General features: G+C 43.9%; 1 protein-coding gene across 1 annotated transcript in view; it reads right to left on the bottom strand.

Moving 5' to 3' along the window:
• The window catches only part of MRPL58 (mitochondrial ribosomal protein L58), a 30,987-nt gene extending 16,481 nt beyond the window's left edge, over positions 1 to 14,506 (bottom strand). Inside the window, exons 1-3 of the mRNA XM_073606171.1 lie at positions 14,308 to 14,506; positions 9,556 to 9,589; positions 6,032 to 6,091 (exon numbers count right to left, since the gene is read on the bottom strand). Coding sequence (XP_073462272.1) covers positions 6,032 to 6,091; positions 9,556 to 9,589; positions 14,308 to 14,436 — 223 coding nt within the window. The 5' untranslated portion in view covers positions 14,437 to 14,506. The remainder of the gene's footprint in view (positions 1 to 6,031; positions 6,092 to 9,555; positions 9,590 to 14,307) is intronic.
• Between the last annotated feature and the right edge of the window lie 6,203 nt (positions 14,507 to 20,709).

The raw sequence follows: 20,709 nt of genomic DNA, 5'->3' as shown, positions 1-20,709 counted from the left end.
TGGTCCCCAGAGTGTGAAAATGCTTGCCAGTGCCTGAAAAATGCTTTGGTTTCTGCCCCAGTTTTGGCTGCTTATGACCCAAGCGTTTCTGTGCACATACAGATGATTCCTCCTTCGGTTTGGGAGCAGTGCTAAGCCAAGTGGGAGCCGACGGCAGTGAGCAACCTGTTGCCTACATCGGTCGCAAGCTACTATCCGGGAGGTGGGGTATGCAGCCATAGAAAAAAGAATGTTTGATGCTGGTGTGGGCCTTGAAAAAACTTCAGCCGTATCTCTATGGACGATCCTTCATGGTGCTCACGTACCACAACCCTTTGATCTGGTTAAATCGAGTATCCGGGGACAACAGACGCTTATTGACATGGAGTCTTGCTCTGCAGCCCTACAACTTTATTGTGCAGTAAAGGCCGGGCCGACAAAACGGCAACGCAGATGGACTTTCGTGACAAACTGAACTTTGATTGTACTATAGCTATGGGGGGGGAGTATTGTCACAGACTTTGGGCTGCAGGAGTACCATTCCTTGGAGAACTCTGTGTTTTAATGTGTTCTTTAGTTATCCAGAGCTGGTCACTAATTGCTTGTGGCTTCTTATGCAAGTTAGTCCGGGGAACCGGAGTGTCTAAGGAGGTTATTGTTATGATAATAGGACTAGCTCTACAGTGTAAGGTGATCTTTGTCTGAGATAATGGGAGTAGCCCTTATCTGATGGTTTGCTGTATAAATTCAGTATGTTTCTAAAAATAAAGCAGTTCATTTTCCGGTGTACTCCAAGACTGGTGTTGTCTGGTTCTTGGCGGAAATACCCACACCCACACAAATGTCACACATACCATGGCAGAATTTATGATTTATTGGCCATTTTTCAGAGCATATGAATGATAAACACAAAAACATATCTTTCACTCATGGTTAGTGTTTGGCTGAAGCCATGTATTATCAATCAACTGTGTTTACTCTTTTTAAATCATAATGACAACAGAAAACTACCCAAATGGCCCTGATCAAAAGTTTACGTACCCTGGTGATTTTGGCCCAATAACATGCATACAAGTTGACACAAAGGGGTTTGAATGCCTATTTAAGGTAACCATCCTCACCTGTGAGCTGTTTGCTTGTAATTAGTGTGTGTGTGTGTGATGAGTTTCTGGACTCCTGACATACCGTTGCATCTTTCATCCAGTGATGCACTGACGTTTCTGGATTTGGAGTCATGGGGAAAACAAAAGAATTGTCAGAGGATCTGTGGGAAAAGGTAGTTGAACTGTATAAAACAGGAAAGGGGTATAAAAAGATATCCAAGGAATTGATAATGCCAATCAGCAGTGTTCAAACTCTAATCAAGAAGTGGAAAATGAGGGGTTCTGTTGAAACCAAACCACAATCAAGTAGACCAACTAAAATTTCAGCCACAACTGCCAGGAAAATTGTTTAGGATGCAAAGAAAAACCCACAAATAACTTCAGGTGATATACAGGACTCTCTGAAAACATGTTGGCTGTTTCAAGATGCACTTGAAGAAAGATGGGGCTGCATGGTCGAGTCGCCAGAAGAAAGCCATTACTACGCAAATGCCACAAGTATCCCACTTACAATTCGCCAAACAGCACAGAGACAAGCCTCAAACCTTCTGGCACAAAGTCATTTGGAGTGATAAGACCAAAATTTAGCTTTTTGGCCACAACCATAAACGCTACATTTGGAGAGGAGTCAACAAGGCCTATGATGAAAGGTACACTGTTCCTACCGTGATACACTGAGGTGGATCGCTGATGTTTTGGGGATGTGTGAGATACAAAGGCACAGGATTTTTGGTCAAAATTGATGGCAGATGAATGCAGTATGTTATCAAAAAATACTGGAGGAACATTTGCATTTATCAGCCAGGAAGCTGCGCATGGGACATACTTGGACATTCCAACAAGACAATGATCCAAAACTGGAGTTCTGGAGTGGCTGTCTCAGTCTCCTGACCTCAATAACATTGAGCCACTCTGGGGAGATCTCAAATGTGCAGTTCATGCAAGACAGCCCAAGAATTTACAGAAACTGGGAGTTTTTTTGCCAAAACGAATGGGCAGCTTTACCATCTGAGAAGATAAAGAGCCTCATCCACAAATGACTTCAAGCTGTCATTGGTGTTAACCCTTTCGCCACCAGGTCCGTATGTCGTACGGACCTAACGGGGGGGTATTGCACAAAATACGGTGGCTGCAGACACCAGGACTGTGTCTGAAACTGACAGGTAGCCTTCTGCCCGTCAGGTGAGAGTGTTTGGGCGGCGCTGATCATTCTCTGCCGTCCGATCACTCGCGCGCACACACACCCCCGGTACCGTGCCCCCACTCCGCTTGCTCATCGGTGGGCCCCGGACAGTCATGGCGGGTGCGGGCGGGTAGAGGAGAAGGAGAAGAGCGGATACACGTCTGCTCTCCTCCCCTTCTTGCAGTGACCCGGAAAGCGACATCTCTGACATCACTTCTGGGTCACGTTCTCGGTGTCTCCGGCTTGCTTTGCCGGTGTAGAATGTTTTGCAATGTGATCTGCATTGCAAAACAATTAGTGAAATACAGGGGAGACATGTAGGGTCTTTTAGACCCTGCATATCTCAATAAAGAGAACCTGTCACTAATCAAAATCTAATCAAAGTCCCCTGTGATGAAAAAAAAAAGTTAAGTATAAAAATGTTTTTCTTTTTTTCAAAAAAATAAAAGTTACACTCAAGCACATAAATCCCCCCCCCCCAAAAAAAATTTTTTTTGAAGCCCCCCACCCCCACATATACACACGCATGAACGTAAATGAACTACCGCTATTTTATTATCTAGGGTGTCTGCTTTCAGAAAATATATAATGTTTGGGGTTATGTGTAACCTTCAGGCCTAAAATGATTTTTTAAACGTGTGCAAAAAAATGCAAAACTGCTCTGGCAGCGAAAGGGTTAAGGGGGGCAATACACCGTATCAAGAACTGGGGTATGTAAACTTTTGATCAGGGTCATTTGGCTAGTTTCTCTTGTAATTATGATTTAAAAAGAGTAAACACAGTTGATTGATAATAAATGGTTTCAGCCAAACACTAACCATGAGTGAAAGAAAAGTTTGTGTTATTATTCATATTCTCTGAAAAATGGCCAAGAAATCAGAAATTCTGCCACAACTCATATATATATATATATATATATATGAACTGTTTATTTAATTAACATGGTGGGCTGTTTGTCCGTGTACTGAGCAGTGATAATTTATCACTGCTTAATAAACGGACACCTCAAGTGTTTCAGTGTATTTCTGATACTGTATCTCGTTAGGTTTCAGTATCAGGGGACATTCTCAACTGTTTGAAGCGTTTGTTGATCGCTTCACTTCATAAAAGGAGAAGCGAGCCACACCGCTTCATAAACTTGCACCCAGGAGGAGAGAGATCTTCTCTGTGAAAGCCAGAGACTGGAGCAGTGGATATTTTCCACTGCTTCATAAAAGGACACCTAAGTGTGGTATTTGCATTTGAATCTATTGCTGTGAACCTAAATCATGCATTCAAAGGAGCTGTCCATGCAAGTGAAGCAGGCCATTGTAAGGCTTCAAAAACTAAACAAATCCATTAGAGAGATAGCAGCAACATTAAGCGTGGCCATATCAACAGTTTGGTACATTCCGAGGAAAAAAAAGAATGCACTGGTGAGCTCAGCAACATAAAAAGGCCTGGATGTCCATGAAAGAAAACAGTGGTAGATGATCGCAGGATCCTCTCTATGGTAAAGGAAAACCCATTTACAACATCCATACAAGTGAAGGACACTCTCCAGGTGGTGGGCATATCATTGTCAAAGTCTACAATCAATCAAGAGAAGACTTCACGAGAGCAAATTCAGAGGGTTCACCACAAGGTGCAAACCATTTATAAACCTAAAGAATAGAAAAGCCAGATTAGACTTTGGATGGATGAAACTAAGATTAATCTGTACCAGAATGATGGGAAGAAAAAAAGTGTGGAGAAGCCTTGGAACAGCTCATGATCCAAAGCACACAATGTCATCTGTAAAACACGGTGGAGGAAGTGTGATGGCATGGGCATGCATGGCTTCCAGTGGCACTGGGTCATTGGTGTTAATTGATGATGTGACAGAAGACCAAAGCAGCCGGATGAATTCTGCAGTGTTTAGAGATATACCGTCAGCCCAGATTCAGTCAAATGCAGCAAAGATGATTGCACGGTGCTTAACAGTGCAGATGAACAATGATCCAAAATACACTGCAAAAGCTTTTGAAGGAAAAGAAGTGGAATATTCTGCAGTGGCTGAGTCAATCACGTGATCTCAATCCAATTGAGCATGCATTTCACTTGCTGAAGGCAAAACTAAAGGCAGAAAGACCCACAAAGAACTACTGAAGACAGCTGCAGTTAGAGCCTGGCAAAGCATCAGAAAGGAGGAAATGGGTTCCAGACTTCAGGCAGTCATTGCCAGTAAAGGATTCTCAACAAAATATTAAAAATGACCATGTTATTTACGATTATATTCATTTGTCCAATTACATTTGAGCCCCTGAAAATGGGGTGACTGTGTATAAAAATGGTTGCAGTTCCTACAATGTGTACTTGATATTTATGTTCAACCCCTTGAATTAAAGCTGAAAGTCTGCACTTCAAATTAATTTTGATTTTGATTTTAATTTTATTCTAGTGGCATACAGAGCCAAAAGTATGAAAATTGTGCCTGTGTCCAAATACATATGGACCTAACTGTATATCTGCTGTCTTAAAGCGGTTGTATACCCGCTGTTTTTTTTTCTACACCTGCAAGGGAAAAGGCATAATGAGCTAGTATGCACCGCATACTAGCTCATTATGAGATACTTACCTTAGAACGAGGCGCCGGCATCTCACACGGTCCACGCCGAGGGAGCTGTCATTTCCCCTCGGTGTGTCTTCCGGGTATCGCGGCTCCGGCGCTGTGAGTGGCCGGAGCCGCGATGTGGCATGCGCGCGGGAGACTTCTGTCCGGCAAGCTCCGGAGTTTGCCGGGCTGTCTGCCGAGAATCCCCTGTGCGCATGCGCCGTTGCAGTCAGTGGCTCATTGTGAGGGGAATATCTCATAAACCGTACAGGTTTAGGAGATATTTTTTTTTTACCTACAGGTAAGCCTTATTATAGGCTTACCTGTAGGTAAAAGTAAAAAAAAAAAAAAAAAAAAAGGTATACAACCGCTTTAAGCGTTATATATTCTTTAGAAAGTGCACATCGTGTTAGAAAATGTTCTTCCTATTTCAGCAGTGGGAGGAGAGTCTGGGCATACACTGTGTGTGAGCTAATTGAAGGAAAGGCACACCCCCCCTTCCCTTCCACATAGGCAGAGGAACGAATAAACGTGCAGAGCTGTACTGTGAATAGACCAGCTCTCTGCTTATTTGTCTCTGAATTACCTCAAATATCCAGGTGCTTTTATCTCATGTGTTGAAGAGCTTGTCAGAAGTTATCATGTTGATAACAGAGGAATGGAGCAGCAGAAAGACACAGGACTTAGGGCTTTGGAGAGAGATAAGTATACACTACAGATATATGTGCCCAGGTCAGATTTCATGAATGGGGTTTACATCTACTTTAAGTCACATTCAACTGGACTTGTTCTGTAATCTTGAAGTTGGTTCCAATGAGGGTTGGGAAGATATTTTAGCATTTATATCCACACAAGTAGCACCGACCATGGAAAGTGTGGATGCTTACTGTCCAAGAACAGAATGATGAAAGTTGTGGAACCACCATTCTAGTTACATAATCCCATTCTTGGTGTCAGGAAGTCACAAAGATGGCATTACAAATGATACATTTTTGTTTTAGGTTACACAGGTGGTATCTGCATACCTTGCAATGTGCCTAGAGAGAAACAATTGTTTACATTATCAGCTGATTTGGTGATGGTCTTCTCACCAAGGTCCTAAACCTCTCCTCAGCAAATGTGAAGGAATACTAAGAATGCAAATTAAAACATATTTATGATGTAATCCTTAGCAAGCTAAAAACACCTACACACCTTTGTTAACATTCTGTCCTCCAGGACCGCTGCTCTTACTATAGGAGATGGTCAACCGATCTGATGAAATACAAGCGTTAATAAGTTTTGTAACGTCATACTATAAGCATGCTGCTGATCAAGAAAAAAATTAATGCCAACAATCTATATCATGTATAATAGTGATTCCTATCCACATGTGTTTATAGCCAAAACTTTATAGAGCCACCATTTTACAATGTTGCATTGTGGTAATGCAATACTCATGCCATTGTGCATTCAAGTGCCTTTCATTTTTAATGGAAACCCACCACAACACACCCACATTGCAGTGCACCACAACGCATGGAAAATGCACGTTATAATGAGATACATCAGAACAAATGGTGAAGTTCCAAATTTGGACACCCGTTTCTTCTATCAAAGATTAAGGAAAAAGTTTTAGCTTTTAGGCATACTTTTTTTTTTTTAACCACCTCAATACAGGGCACTTTCACCCCCTTCCTTCCCAAGCCATTTTTCAGCTTTCAGCGCTGTCGCATTTTGAATGAAAATTGCACGGTCATGTTACACTGCACCCTAATGAAATTTTTATAATTTTTTCCCCACAAATAGAGCTTTCTTTTGGTGGTATTTGATCACCTCTGCAGTTTTTATTAATTGCGCTATAAACAAAAGAAGAGGGACAAGTTTGAAAAAACACAATATTTTTTCCTTTTTCATATAATAAATATCCAATTTTTAATTTTTTTTTTTTATTACATTTTTTCCTCAGTTTAGGCCAATACGTATTCTTCTACATACGCAATAAGCGTATATTGATGGTTTGATCTGCGATTTTTATTGTGACTGCGATATTGAGGTGGACATATTGGACACTTTTGACACATTTTTGGGACCATTCACATTTATACAGCGATTCGTGCTATAAAAATGCATTGATCATTGTGTAAATGTGACTGGCAGGGAAGGGGTTAACACTAGGGGGTGATCGAGGGGTTAATGTGTGTCCTAGGGAGATTATTCTAACTCTAGGGGGAGGGGACTGACTGGGGGAGGTGACCGATCGGTGTCCCTATGTACAAGGGACACACATCGGTCTCCTCTCCTCTCTGACAGGACGTGGATCTGTGTGTTTACATACACAGATCCACGGTCCTGCTTGGTTGCTGGACAATCGCGGGTGCCCGGTGGACATCGCGGCCGCCGGGCACGCGCATCGGGTCCCCAGTGACGCGCCGGGCGCACGCGTGCGCCCCCTAGTGGCTCGGGTAGGCGGTCACATCATATGATGTCCGCCCAGAACGAGAGCTGCCTTGTCCCACCGTCATATGACAGTGGGCAGGCAGCTAGTGGTTAAACAAGAAAAGCTTTTAGACATACTTTGGGTATTGTTTTTTTGAGTACTATTGAGTTTTACACCTTTGCACCTGCATTTTTATATGTGCTATCATTGCAGTCTATTGGACCAAAAATGCATGTTGATGCACCAAAAAAGCATTTCTATCCTTCCTTAATGCAAGGCAGCACAAAAAACAGGTGTGAATGGGTCCCACAGCAATAGCAATCCTTCTCCTATTGTGCATTAATACGATGTGCCTGCTGAGCGTGCAGTATAAACTGTATGTAGCATTAGCTACATAAAGTATACAGTGCTGTGTTCTGGCAGCGAGAATATGGAGCTTCCTCTGATTGGCAGAGACAGAGAGGCTGGTGGACGACGTCACAATCTTCACCTCAGGCCAATCAGTGTAAGCAAAGCTGTGTAAGCTTTGTATTAATTTATAGAATACAAAGCTTCCTGTGAATGGCTAAGCAATGATTTTGTTTTGAGAACTGGACAGGAAGTCCCCGTACCGCTTCTGGAACACAGAGCTGTATGATGCATGTAGCTGATGCTACAAACAGTTTATGCAGCTCTCCCAGCAAGCACATGTTAGTAAAGAAAATAGTTTGTTTGGGCCAGTTTTGTCCAAATTAAATCATTAATGTGACAGGAAACATGGAACTAGGCTTTAAAGGATAAGTTCACCTTTAATAAAAATAAAAATTAAAAAATGCACATGCTTTTGCAGGTAAAAAAATGTGCAATCATTTTTTTTTTACTTGAAGCCTGGAAAGCATTGCAACCGCAATCAGCAGACCTCAGGTGCCATGCAGGACTCCTGCAGACTTCTCAGTGTATCTGTTGGCTTGTACCTCATACGGGCAGACATATACACACTGACATGAAAAATGAATGAAATACCAGAGCGATCAACAGCACCATGGTAGTTCATTGAAACTACAAGCCGACAGCCACAAAGGTTGTAGAGACTTGTAATTTCCCATTCACAGAGGGCTGTGATAGAATGACACAGCCAGGCGGGTGTAGCTGCATCTGCTCAAACATGTTCCACCCTAAATACGGGTGGAACATGTACCGTGTTCCAAAAGAACAGAAACCTGACTGAACTTTTAAACCCTCCTCTTTTTTTTTTTTTTTTTTTTACAGTCGTTTTTGCTGCTGTTAAGCTGCCTATAAATGGATCAAAATTCAGCCAGTTCAGCAGGGACCGGTCAAATTTAAAACCATCTATGGACGTTTCCGCTTCACAGAATCTAACAATCGATTCCTGACAAATGGGAAATCTTTTGTCGATTAGCCCGCTGCAGCTGCTGATCGGTGTATCCTGACATCGGAGGAGTACCAATACAATGGCACCTCGCATGTGTGGAAGGGGAATCCATTAAACAAGGCACCTATGGCCAGCCTTAGGCCAACAACATTGCCTTTTTTTTAGCACTCTGAATTTATCTGAAGTAAGATTTCACTGATATAACATGTAAATTACTACCTAGACAGCCCAGTTTGTAAATTTAAAGCCCAGAACCTTATGTTTTGTTTTGTATTGAGCAGGACAGATTTTATGGTCATTTTTGTCCCTGTTGGGGAGATTTGCCTTCAAAATGCACCCAATGGGTTTTTGCGAACGACAAATGTTAATTTTTTTCCCCCCTCTATCCAAAAAACAAAATATGGCTGGAGTTAGAGCCGGTTCACACAGGGGCAACACCACTTGCAGTCCGACTCTGTGAGGCGACCTGCACACGACTTCAGCGGCGACTTTCAAAACGACTCCTGTATAGAAGTCAATGCAAGTCGCCTGAAGTCGCCCCCAAAGTAGTACAGGAACCTTTTTCTAAGTCGGAGTGACTTGAGTCGCTCCTATTAGAACGGTTCCATTGTACAGAACGGGACGCGACTTGTCAGGCGGCTAAGTCGCCTGACAAGTCACCCCTGTGTGAACAGGGTCTTAGGCTCTAATGTTATTAGTACATATGTATTTAGATTTTGCAGTAAGCTATGGCAGTTCCTCTTATTTGAAAAAGAACAGCAATAGTACTTAATTACAGAGCCCACTAAAAATGCATAGGTTTAGCCTACATCTACTGCAAGTTAACGATTAACGAAAATCAATGCAATGTATTTCAATGATCTGGAAACTTTTGTTTTTTCTAAAAACTAGAGTTTGTCTCGACGAACTCTAGCGAAGTTTACTTACCAACAGGAATGTCTCTGTAATCCTTAGTGTTTTCCTGCAAACAAACAAAATAAAAGATTTTATTGGTTGAAATGATTGGTTTAAAACTAAAGCCAGACTGTCCTTTTATGAAGATCTATATTGAGGCCTCACACATTACAACCGAAGGCCACTTTATTAAACAGCTGCCACGTACTGCCTTAAAGGCTACATTAAGGAAAATGAAAAAAGGTGAACACCAAATATCTTGGCCACCCCTCTGGACCCCACAGTACATAGCAGAAAAAAATATGTTCCAATGGAAGAAGCGCCAGACCAAAGGAGAAAACAGTCCAAATAAATGTATTAGTTTAAATTAAAACAACTGTCAACATGTTTCAGGGGTCAGAAAAAAAAAACTCTCGCTTCATCATGGCTTCAGTTAAAATTAGATACTTGAATGGATTTAAAATAGGGCTTTCCTGTGTGCATCTATGTGGGGAAGCTAACTGCTGGATAAGGAGAGTTACTAGCTAGCAGGAACTGTGTGAGCAATCAAGATTCAGAATACTTCAATAATCCGAAAGGGAACTTTTCTTATCTAGATTGCTCACACAGATACTGCTGGCCAGTAAGACCGGACATAGACACAGTGGGAACCAGACGAGATTCGAACAGTGTGTGGCCAGGCTGAATGTACCAAGTTGATCGATCCAATGACTAGCCTGACGGATTTACTTGCGATTATCACTATAGCCACTAGCAATAATCCCTGTCGTCTCCTGGTGGGGATGGCTTCCCCTGCCGAGAGCAGACAATTGCTCTGCAGGAGGGATTCCCCTGTCAGCACTGTCTGTGTTGATAGGGGAATTGTGCAAATTTCTTTTCTGCAACCTATGGTTGCAGAAAAGAAATTTGCACCATCTACTCTCCTGATAAAGCAATTAGTCCCAGAGCCTTGTGGAGGAACTGCAGTCTGCTCACATAATTTGTATTAAAAACACCTTTGCCATTCTGAAGCTTCCCCCCAACCACTTTGTATATTATTTTATATATAATGTGATTCTGTACTTGCCAAATATGCTGCAGAAATCTCCCTCCAGTGAGTCTGGCTGCATCCATTTTAACTGTGGGCAGCTGAAACTGCTGCTTGTTCACTTCCTGGATTTACACAGACACACACCTCCAGCTGTGCAGCTCTTATTAGCCCTATTATGACTCATCCCCCCTCCCTTCCTGGCAAACTCTCATGAGAGTGAGAGAGAGAGCAGTGCATGATGTCATAAGCCTAGGCATTTTACCAGACAAGAAACAGGAAGTGGGCTGTATAAGGTATTTACTGGCAGAAAAAAATGATTTACTATTCAAAGTTAAAACAACAAGGGCAGAAGATTTAATAGATGGAAAGATGAAAAAAATTACTGAAGGTCCGCTTTAACCACTTCCGGACCGCCCACCGTCGTTATACATTGGTATTTTGAAGGAGGTTATCGTGGTTATGGCAGCAGCTAGCTGCCATAACCACGGTATCCTCTTCTTCAGTGAGCGGTCCGGTTTAAGATAAAAGTGGTCTCTGCGAGATCACTTTTATCAGCGGCAGGAGAGGGCCCCCCCCCCCTCCCACCACGATCCGGTGCCCTCCGTTGGCGATCGGATCCTTCCTGTGGCCTGACATGGAGACGAGTTAGGGGAAGATGGCCCCCACCCATCTCCATATCATTGCATTTTAGTGTAAATATGAGATCTGAGGTCTTTTTGACCTCAGATCTCATATTTAAGAGGTCCTGTCATGCTTTTTTTCTATTACAAGGGATGTTTACATTCCTTGTAATAGGAATAAAAGTGACACAATTTTTTTCTTTAACCACTTCGCTACCCGGCCATTGTCAAATGATGTCCACAGATGGGATCTCCCATCCTGGGTGGAAGTCATATGACGGCCTGGGCTTCCCGGCCGCCTAGGGCGCGCGCGCGCGCCGCGTTGTTTGGGACCTGGTGTGTGTGCCCGGCGGCCGCGATGTCCGCCGGGCACCCGCGATTGCCCGTTAACCGGGCTGGACCATGGATCTGTGTGTGTAAACACACAGATCCACGTCCTGTCAGTTGAGAGGAGAGCGATCTGTGTTCCCAGTACAGCGGAACACTGATCGTTCTCCTCCCCTTGTACGTCCCCGCCCCCTACAGTTAGAATCATTCCCTAGGAAACATAATTAACCCCTTGTTTCCCCCCAGTGGTTAACCCCTTCCCTGCCTGTCACATTTACACAGTAATCAATGCAATTTTATAGCATTGATTGCTGTATAAATGTGAATGGTCCCAAAAATGTGTCAAAAGTGTCCGATGTGTCCGCCATAATGTCGCAGTCACAAAAAAAAAAAAATCGCGATCGCCGCTATTAATAGTAAAATAAATAAATATATATTTTTTTTAAATGCCATAAATCTATCCCATATTTTGTAGACACTATAACTTTTGCGCAAACCAATCAATATACGCTTATTGCGATTTTTTTTACCAAAAATATGTAGAAGAATACGTATCGGCCAAAACTGAGGAAAAAATGTGTTTTTTTTTTTAAAAAATTGGGATATTTATTATAGCAAAAAGTAAAAAATTGTGTTTTTTTCAAAATTGTCGCTCTTCTTTTGTTTATAGCGCAAAAAATAAAAACCACAGAGGTGATCAAATACCACCAAAAGAAATCTCTATTTGTGGGGTAAAAAGGACAGCAATTTTTTTTGGGTACAACGTCGCACGACCGCGCAATTGTCGTTTAAAGTGCGAAAGCGCTGAAAACTAAAAATTGGCCTGGGAAGGAAGGGGGTGAAAATGCCCTGTATTGAACCGGTTAGAAACAGTGTAAAAATAAAAAATAAAAAGGTAAAAGAAATAAGAATAATAAATTTTTTTATTTAAAAACGCGCCCCGTCCCGACAAGCTCGCGTGCAGAAACGAACGCATACGTGAGTATTGCCTGCATATGAAAACGGTGCTCAAACCACACATGTGAGGTATTGCCACGATTGATAGAGCGAGAGCAATCATTCTAGCCCTAGACCTCCTCTGTAACTTAAAACATGCAACCTGTAGAATTGCATGTAGAACTTCGCCTATGGAGATTTTTAAAGTTTGTCGCCATTCCATAAGCGGGTGCAATTTTGAAGCGTGACATGTTGGGTATCAATTTACTCGGCGTAACGTTATCTTTCACAATATAAAAAAAAATGGGCTAACTTTACTGTTATCTTATTTTTTAATTCAAAAAAGTGCGTTTGTAAGACCGTTGCGCAAATACGGTGTGACAGAAAGTATTGCAACGACCGCCATTTTATTCTCTAGGGTGTTAGAAAAAAAAAAACGTATAATATTTGGGGGTTCTAAGTAATTTTCTAGCAAAAAAAAAAAAAAACTGTTTTTAACTTGTAAACAAATCCCAGAAAGAGGCTCGGTCCTTAAGTGTTTAAAGATGAAACCTCAGATGTACTTCTCATTGGTCAGCACGGTCACATGACTGCACTGACCAGAGTGATTTCAATTGCCAGTACTATGATGTATATTCAGTAAGGATGAGCTCCGGTGTGTTCGCACACTCCACATGCCCGCCAGGAAGTCGGCACTGCGCTAATCACAGGCAGTGAGACATTTTCCCGATGTGCGGCTGCAGAGATCGGGAAATATCTCACTGCCTGTGATTAGCGCAGCGCCGACTTCCTGGTGGGCTCTGCACGTGGAGTGTGCGAACACACCGGAGCTCATCCTTAATATTCAGTGCAACTTGGTACCCTTGACGTGTATTTGTGCAAGCAAAGGTTTTCTATTAAGGATGAGCTCTGGCGTGTTCACACAGCCCACGTGCAGAGCCCGCCAGGAAGTCAGCACTGCACAGCACTAATCACAGGCAGTGAGACATTTACCGACCTCTGCAGCCGCACATCGGGTAAATGTCTCACTGCCTGTGATTAGCGCAGCGCCGACTTCCTGGCGGGCTCTGCACGTGGGCTGTGCGAACACACCAGAGCTCATCCTTATTCTCTGTGTCCTTGTGCTGATCAGCATTCAACACTTCTGGGGTGCAGTGGTGATCCCAGCCTGAACCATCCTGCCAGAAGCGGTCACCTGTCCTGAGCCAATCATCTGTGGCCAAGGTGTTCCACTGCTGCATGTATTCATTGGGGGGGTTGTGCTTCTGTTTAAGGATGAGCTCAGGTGTGTTCACACACTCCACGTGCAGAGCCCGCCAGGAAGTCGGCACGGCGCTGCGCTAATCACAGGCAGTGAGATATTTCCCCATCTCTGCAGCCGCACATCTGGAAAATGTCTCACTGCCTGTGATTAGCGCAGCGCCGTGCCGACTTCCTGGCGGGCTCTGCACGTGGAGTGTGTTGGTCTGAGCTCATCCTTACTTCTGATACCTACGATTGGCTCTGTGCAGAGACAGCTTACTGGCAGGATCGCTTTGGTAGGTTCAGACTGGGATCCCAGCACACCTGAGATCACCACTGCACCCCGGTGTGTACGAGCCCGAATAGGTCCATTTTGATGTATTGTCCATACAAGTTGCATGACCATAACACACCACACATATGAATAATAATCTGCCTTCCATCAGTTAAATCCTCCGATGCCTTATATTTGACTAATGCTAGAAATGGTGCACTTATGTACAAAGGACAGAACACAAGCTCTGGGGGTCTCTATAGATTCCACAATGTCACCCTTCCACCCCCAGTCACACTCTCTTCGCTCATTGGTGGAGCAAGCTGTCACTCACTCTCCTAGTCCCGCCCGCTTACCTCAGTCGTCCGCCTTGTGCTGTCCGGGTACAATCTATCTAAGCTGTAAGCACTCCGAAAACCGGAACAATACCGAACCCCGGTGACCCGAAACAGGCCGAGCCGCGGTAACACACCGGACAGCGCCATGTTGGCCTCCGTGCCCTTCCTGCGCTTCACAGTGCAAAGCCGAATACCGTCCGCCTGTCAACAAGAGCTGAGGCGATATAGTTCCGCTTCTAGAGTCATGGCACTCCAAAAATAAGTCTTTATTCATCTTTGTGCACGTTATCCATTTTCTGGCCCGAATACAGTGTATGAATGTATATTTTATAAAACTCTCTATGTAACTGAGTACAAAAATGTTACTAATAAAATGTGCAGAATACTGACCTGTGTATGGTGGGAACCTGTCAGTGTAGAAATATGGGAGCTCACACTGCTGGCTTGATGTAGAATGTTCAGGTTCCATGGCTGTCATCCTGATCCTTACTTCAGTCAAGTCACATAGTTACATAGTTACATAGTAGGTGAGGTTGAAAAAAGACACAAGTCCATCAAGTCCAACCTATGTGTGTGATTATGTGTCAGTATTACATTACATATCCCTGTATATTGCGGTCATTCAGGTGATTATCTAATAGTTTCTTGAAGCTATCAATGCTCCCCGCTGAGACCACCGCCTGTGGAAGGGAATTCCACATCCTTGCCGCTCTTACAGTAAAGAAGCCTCTACGTAGTTTAAGGTTAAACCTCTTTTCTTCTAATTGTAATGAGTGGCCACGAGTCTTATTAAACTCTCTTCTGCGAAAAAGTTTTATCCCTATTGTGGGGTCACCAGTACGGTATTTGTAAATTGAAATCATATCCCCTCTCAAGCGTCTCTTCTCCAGAGAGAATAAGTTCAGTGCTCGCAACCTTTCCTCATAACTAAGATCCTCCAGACCTTTTATTAGCTTTGTTGCCCTTCTTTGTACTCGCTCCATTTCCAGTACGTCCCTCCTGAGGACTGGTGCCCAGAACTGGACAGCATACTCCAGGTGCGGGCGGACCAGAGTCTTGTAGAGCGGGAGAATTATCGTTTTATCTCTGCAGTTGATCCCCCTTTTAATGCATGTCAATATTCTGTTTGCTTTATTAGCAGCAGCTTGGCATTGCATGCCATTGCTGAGCCTATCATCCACTAGGACCCCCAAGTCCTTTTCCATCCTAGATTCCCCAAGAGGTTCTCCCCCCAGTGTATAGATTGCATTCATATTTTTGACACCCAAATGCATTATTTTACATTTTTCTACATTGAACCTCATTTGCCATGTAGTCGCCCACCCCATTAATTTGTTCAGATCTTTTTGCAAGATTTCCACATCCTGCGGAGAAGTTATTGCCCTGCTTAGCTTAGTATCGACATGAATGGAGGGACGCTAGAAAAATGCTCAATTCTTGAGCTGCTACAGGTACACGTTGTGCCCCGGCCTTTAGGGTCATGGACGGTGTCAGTAGTTTATTTTTTTTTAATTTAATTTGTTTCTTAATTTTTTTTTCACAATGCTTTTTGGGGTGAGGGAGTTGGGGCAGTGGACAGTGTTGGTAGGACAGGGGAGAGTGGTGTCAGTAGTTTTTTATTTAATTTTTTTACACTTTTTAATTTTTTAAAATTTTTTTACAATTTTTTAAAATATTTTTTGGGGGGCTTTGGTGAGATGTCAGCATATACACGCGTTTACACAGCATATACACTCATATATATATATATATATAATCTGCTCTGAAATAAAGTGAAAAACATAACAAATAAACAAACTTTGTGTGTATATATATATATATATATATATATATATATATATATATATATATATATAAAATATACATACAAATTTTTTAATTTTTTTGTCCTATGCTGTAAGGAGACTCAACACAAGAAGAACGTTTGTTCTCTAGCGTTTGAGAATTCTCCCATTAAAAACAATGCAATCTGGTCCACCACAAAATGGCCACCAGCCAGAGTCCTAATTACAAGGACAGATTGTTTAGTGTTGATGGGGTTGCTAGGAGGGGAAGCTGTTTGCAGAGACCTCTGCGCCTGCGGGGACAGAGTCTATCTTGATAGCTGTTCCCCGCCTCACCGATCATTCCCGGGAGATTGGGAGGAGCTTGCGGGTGTGCAGGAGACGCCGCAAAAATGCATGAGTCTCCCATAAATCGTAGGAGACTTGAGATGTCTGATGTAAGGACCTCTAAAACATAAGATGTGTGAATGGCGCAGTTCACACTGCGCTGGTTTGCTGTGAAAAAAGTGGAGGAAGTCATCTTTTTCCCAGAACAACACATGGGAATGCATATCAGTGCAGCACAGCACACATCAAGGCACAGGCCAGCATGGGTTTGGCTACTCTGCTGTTTGGCTACTCTGCTGTGCTGTAGACCCTTTGCATGTTCCAGAAAATGAGGCTAAAATGTAACACTACATGTCAATGTAGGTGTGTTTACCTGTGCTAAATACACATATGGGCGGGGCCTACTCACGTAGGGGTACCTTTTGCGTGGAGCGTGCTCATCAATTCCCAGGGCCAGGTGGAGACTGCAGTCATGTAAAAAAATCAAACATTAACCACTTGAGATCCACGCTATAGCCGAATGATGGCTACAGCGCGGACCTGCTTTTCCGGGACTGCGTCCATTGAAGTCGTCCCGTGCACGAGCAGCCTGCGCGCCCCCTGCAGGGCACGCACGTCGCGCTCTGTGATCAGCGAGTCTATGAGACTCGCCTGATCACAAATTGGAGTAAAGAGTCGATCCCGACCCCTTAACACGTGATCAGCTGTCAGCCAATGACAGCTGATCATGTGATGTCAACAGAGCCGGTAATCGGCTATTTTTTCTCCTCGCGCTGACAGCGTGAGGAGGAAAAAAAAGCCGATCACCAGCGGCCGTGAGAGGCACATCAGTCCCGATCACGGTGAGCTGCTGCATATCCTCAGTGCCCACCTGTGCCCGCTGCCAGTGCCACCTAGCAATAGGCAGCAGTGCCGCCTACCAGTGCCCACAGTGCCACCCATCAGTGCCCACAATCAGTGCCTCAACAACAGTGCTGCACATCAGTGCCACCTATCAGTGTCCATCAGTGTCACCTACCAGTGCCCATCAGTGCCACCTATCAGTGGTACCTATCAGTGCCACCCATCAGGGCCCATCAGTGCCGCCTTATCTGTCCCCATCAGTACCGCCTTATCTGTCCCCATCGGTACCGCCTTATCTGTCCCCATCAGTGCCGCCCTATCAGTGCCGCCTTAACTGTGCCCATCAGTGCAGCTTATCAGTGCATATCAATGAAGGAGAAAAATTACCTGTTTGCAAAATTTTACAACAAACTATTAAACATGATTTTTTTTTTCAAAAATTTTCCATCTTTTTTTGTTTGCTTAGCAAAAAATAAAAATCCCAGCTGTGATTAAATACCACCAAAAAAAGCTCTATTTGTGGGGAAAAAAATGATAAAAATTTCATTTGAGTACAGTGTTGTATGACCGCGCAATTGTCATTCAAAGTGCGTCAGCGCTGAAAGCTGAAAATGGTCTGGGCAGGAGGGGGGTTTAAGTGCCCAGTAAGCAAGTGGTTAAGGCAGTTCCCTGAATTAGATGAGCCTTTATGTTAAAGTACAGAGTTCCTCTGAAAAGTGTCTTGTCCCAACACACACTGCCAGGGCCACTGATAAGGCAGTACATCCAGCCCTCCTGTACTGGGCCCGGCCCCATCAGTTCAAAATGGGGGCCCAGGCACCTGCTGAGAAGGAGGGCCGGCTGTACCATCTTATTGTAGCCAACAGAATCTCTTCTGCCTCCCCCGGCCAGCTTCTCTTCCTTTTTCTCCCTCCTAGCACATGCGGTCCTTGCATCTGCTCTCTTAGCCCCATTTGCCCCTTTTCCCCGCAGCACTTCCACCTTCTTTTCTCTCCCGCTAGCAGCTACTGCAGGCACAAAGTGAGATATTTCGGGATAGAGAGCGGGGGGAAGGGGAAAGTAAATATGTAATTTACTGGCCCCTTCCTTTACTTAAAGTACTTAAAGAACACAGTGAACGATCTGTTCCAATCACTCCTGTGTCCATTCATCACTGAAGCATAGTAAACTGTGTTTACTATTCTTCAGTTTGTGAATGAGCAGGAAGCTTTAGAGTGTTTCCTATTCATTAATCTGTGCCGCTGAGGCGCAAAGAAAAGGACCGATGAACCAATGTCCAGTCACTTTCAGCCGGAAAGGGGGGCCCTGTTAGGTAGGCTGTATGGGGCCCTGTGATTTCTCACAGCAGCCCTGCACACAGTATCTTATATGTTGCATTAGGAGGGACATGCTGAGCTTGTGTCCACTCCACCAGTCCATTGTACCTCTGTTATCTTACTCCCTGTAAAAGAATTGGGTCCTGCCATGCACCTAGGGCAGACCTACCGACCGCTAGGGAGGGAGCCAGACAAAACCCCCTTGCTACCAGAGGACCTGTCACCTTGCTAGGTACCACGCCTTACACCTGGTTGCTTGTTCCTTCACTTGGTTACCTATAGCAACTACACTCCTCTTCCTGCCTTGCTGAGTTAAAGTGGCTGTAAAGTCACTAATCACAAATCCTGAAATCACCTCTGTTACAGAAAGATATACTGTGCAGTATCTGTGTTTTTTTTGTTTTTTTTAATTATGCAGCAAAATACCTTATTTCAGAGCGCCGCTATGCACTCACATGATCTCCCTATGAAAGAAACCAGAAAAAAAAACCTGTCTGGCGGCAGAGGCACCCAGGTCATGGGAAACTTAAGAAATCCTTCATAAAGAGTCCATATTTATTGGACACCATATAACACATTTCATTGCTAACTGCCACTTCTTTATATACTTGTTTATGCACAGATTTCAAAGTGGCTGGTCTGCAGAGTGCTCAGCGGCGGGATAAAAGTGATGCACTCTTTGATCCCACTGCTTAGAAATCTGCAGACCAGCCACTTTCAAATTTGGAAATAGCCAAATATATGAAGAAGTGGCAATTAAAGCGGAGGTCTGCCCAGCCCTGCAAAAATTAAAAGCCAGCAGCTACACATACTGCAGCTGCTGACTTTTAATAATAGGACACTTACCTGTCCTGGAATCCAGCAATGTTGGTATCGCAGCTGATGTTTCAATCAGCTTTCGAGTGCTGCCACCACCATTGCCTATAAGGGAACCCGATAGCGAAGCATTACGACTTCACGCCGAGTCCCTACTGCGCATGCGTGAGGCACCGCTGCGCTCTCCTACTGACCAGGAGGGGGGGGGGAGGAAGGGAGGAGCAGGGAGCCGAGCTGCTGACGTAATTCGCCGCTGCCCGGTCGCAAGTGGGGACAGGATACCTGTCAAAGACAGGTGTCCACTCCCCCTGAAAGGTGCCAAATGTGGCACCTGAGGGGGGAGGAGACAAATGAGCGGAAGTTTTACTTTTGGGTGGAACTCTGCTTTCACTATGAAGTTGAGTTGCCTCTGCCACCAGACAAGTTTCTTTTCCTGGTTTTCTTTCACCTCACCATTCCATCACTTCACACCTCCATTCAACTAGATAGGATTTGGGCCTAAAGATGGCCATACATTAGTAGATTTTCTGCTTAAAAAAAAGAAAATATTAAAAGTCAGCTGCTACAAATACTGCAGCTGTTGACTTTTAATAATTGGACATAGACCGCTCGTCTCCCCCTCCTCTCTGCGGTGCCGGCATTGTATCTGTGGGCATGCGTGAGCGGCGTTGCGCGCCGTGACTGGCCGGGCAATCATCTGGGACCTGTGATGTGCTCCAGATGATTGCCGAGAGGTTGGGGGGAGAGGTGATCTCCCTTGCGGTACGCTAGGAGGAAGTGGGAGCGGGTACCCGCCCCCTCCCCCCAAAAAAAAGACATGCCAAATGTGGCATGTGAGGGGGTCACCTCCCTTAAAGCGGAAGTTCCATTTTTGGGTGGAACTCCGCTTTAAGAATGAACATTTGTCGAACATTCGTACAAAAATTCTCATCACTAAAATTGATGACTTGATGAATGCCATTCTAAAGTACTTCAAAATTTTGTTTGCTTTTAACATTCGATTTTGGAGTAAATAGACTTTCCTGAACAAAAACCATATTCACTGTTAGAAATTTCCTTGAGAAAAAATTTCCATCCTGTTCCTTTTTAATTTTCTTCACTGTGGTTGAAAACAAACATTGATTTGACCAAACTAGCGATTAGAAAGTTGAACGAACGTTCTTATAATAAACATTTTTGAACAAAATTCTACTAGTGTATGGCCAGCTTTAACTGGAACATCTGGAACTGCAACTGTCTGATGTCTACAGAGAGGAGGCCTGCATGCAGCAGGAAAGACCTAAATGAGATTTATCTGCTGGAGGATGTGAAGCACACGCCAGTCTGGGGAATGC

This window comes from Aquarana catesbeiana, linkage group LG12, assembly GCF_042186555.1.
Source record: "Aquarana catesbeiana isolate 2022-GZ linkage group LG12, ASM4218655v1, whole genome shotgun sequence".
In the NCBI taxonomy this organism is placed as follows: domain Eukaryota; kingdom Metazoa; phylum Chordata; class Amphibia; order Anura; family Ranidae; genus Aquarana; species Aquarana catesbeiana.
Note: the sequence above shows the minus strand (reverse complement) of the source record. Positions and strands in the feature narration are given on the sequence as shown.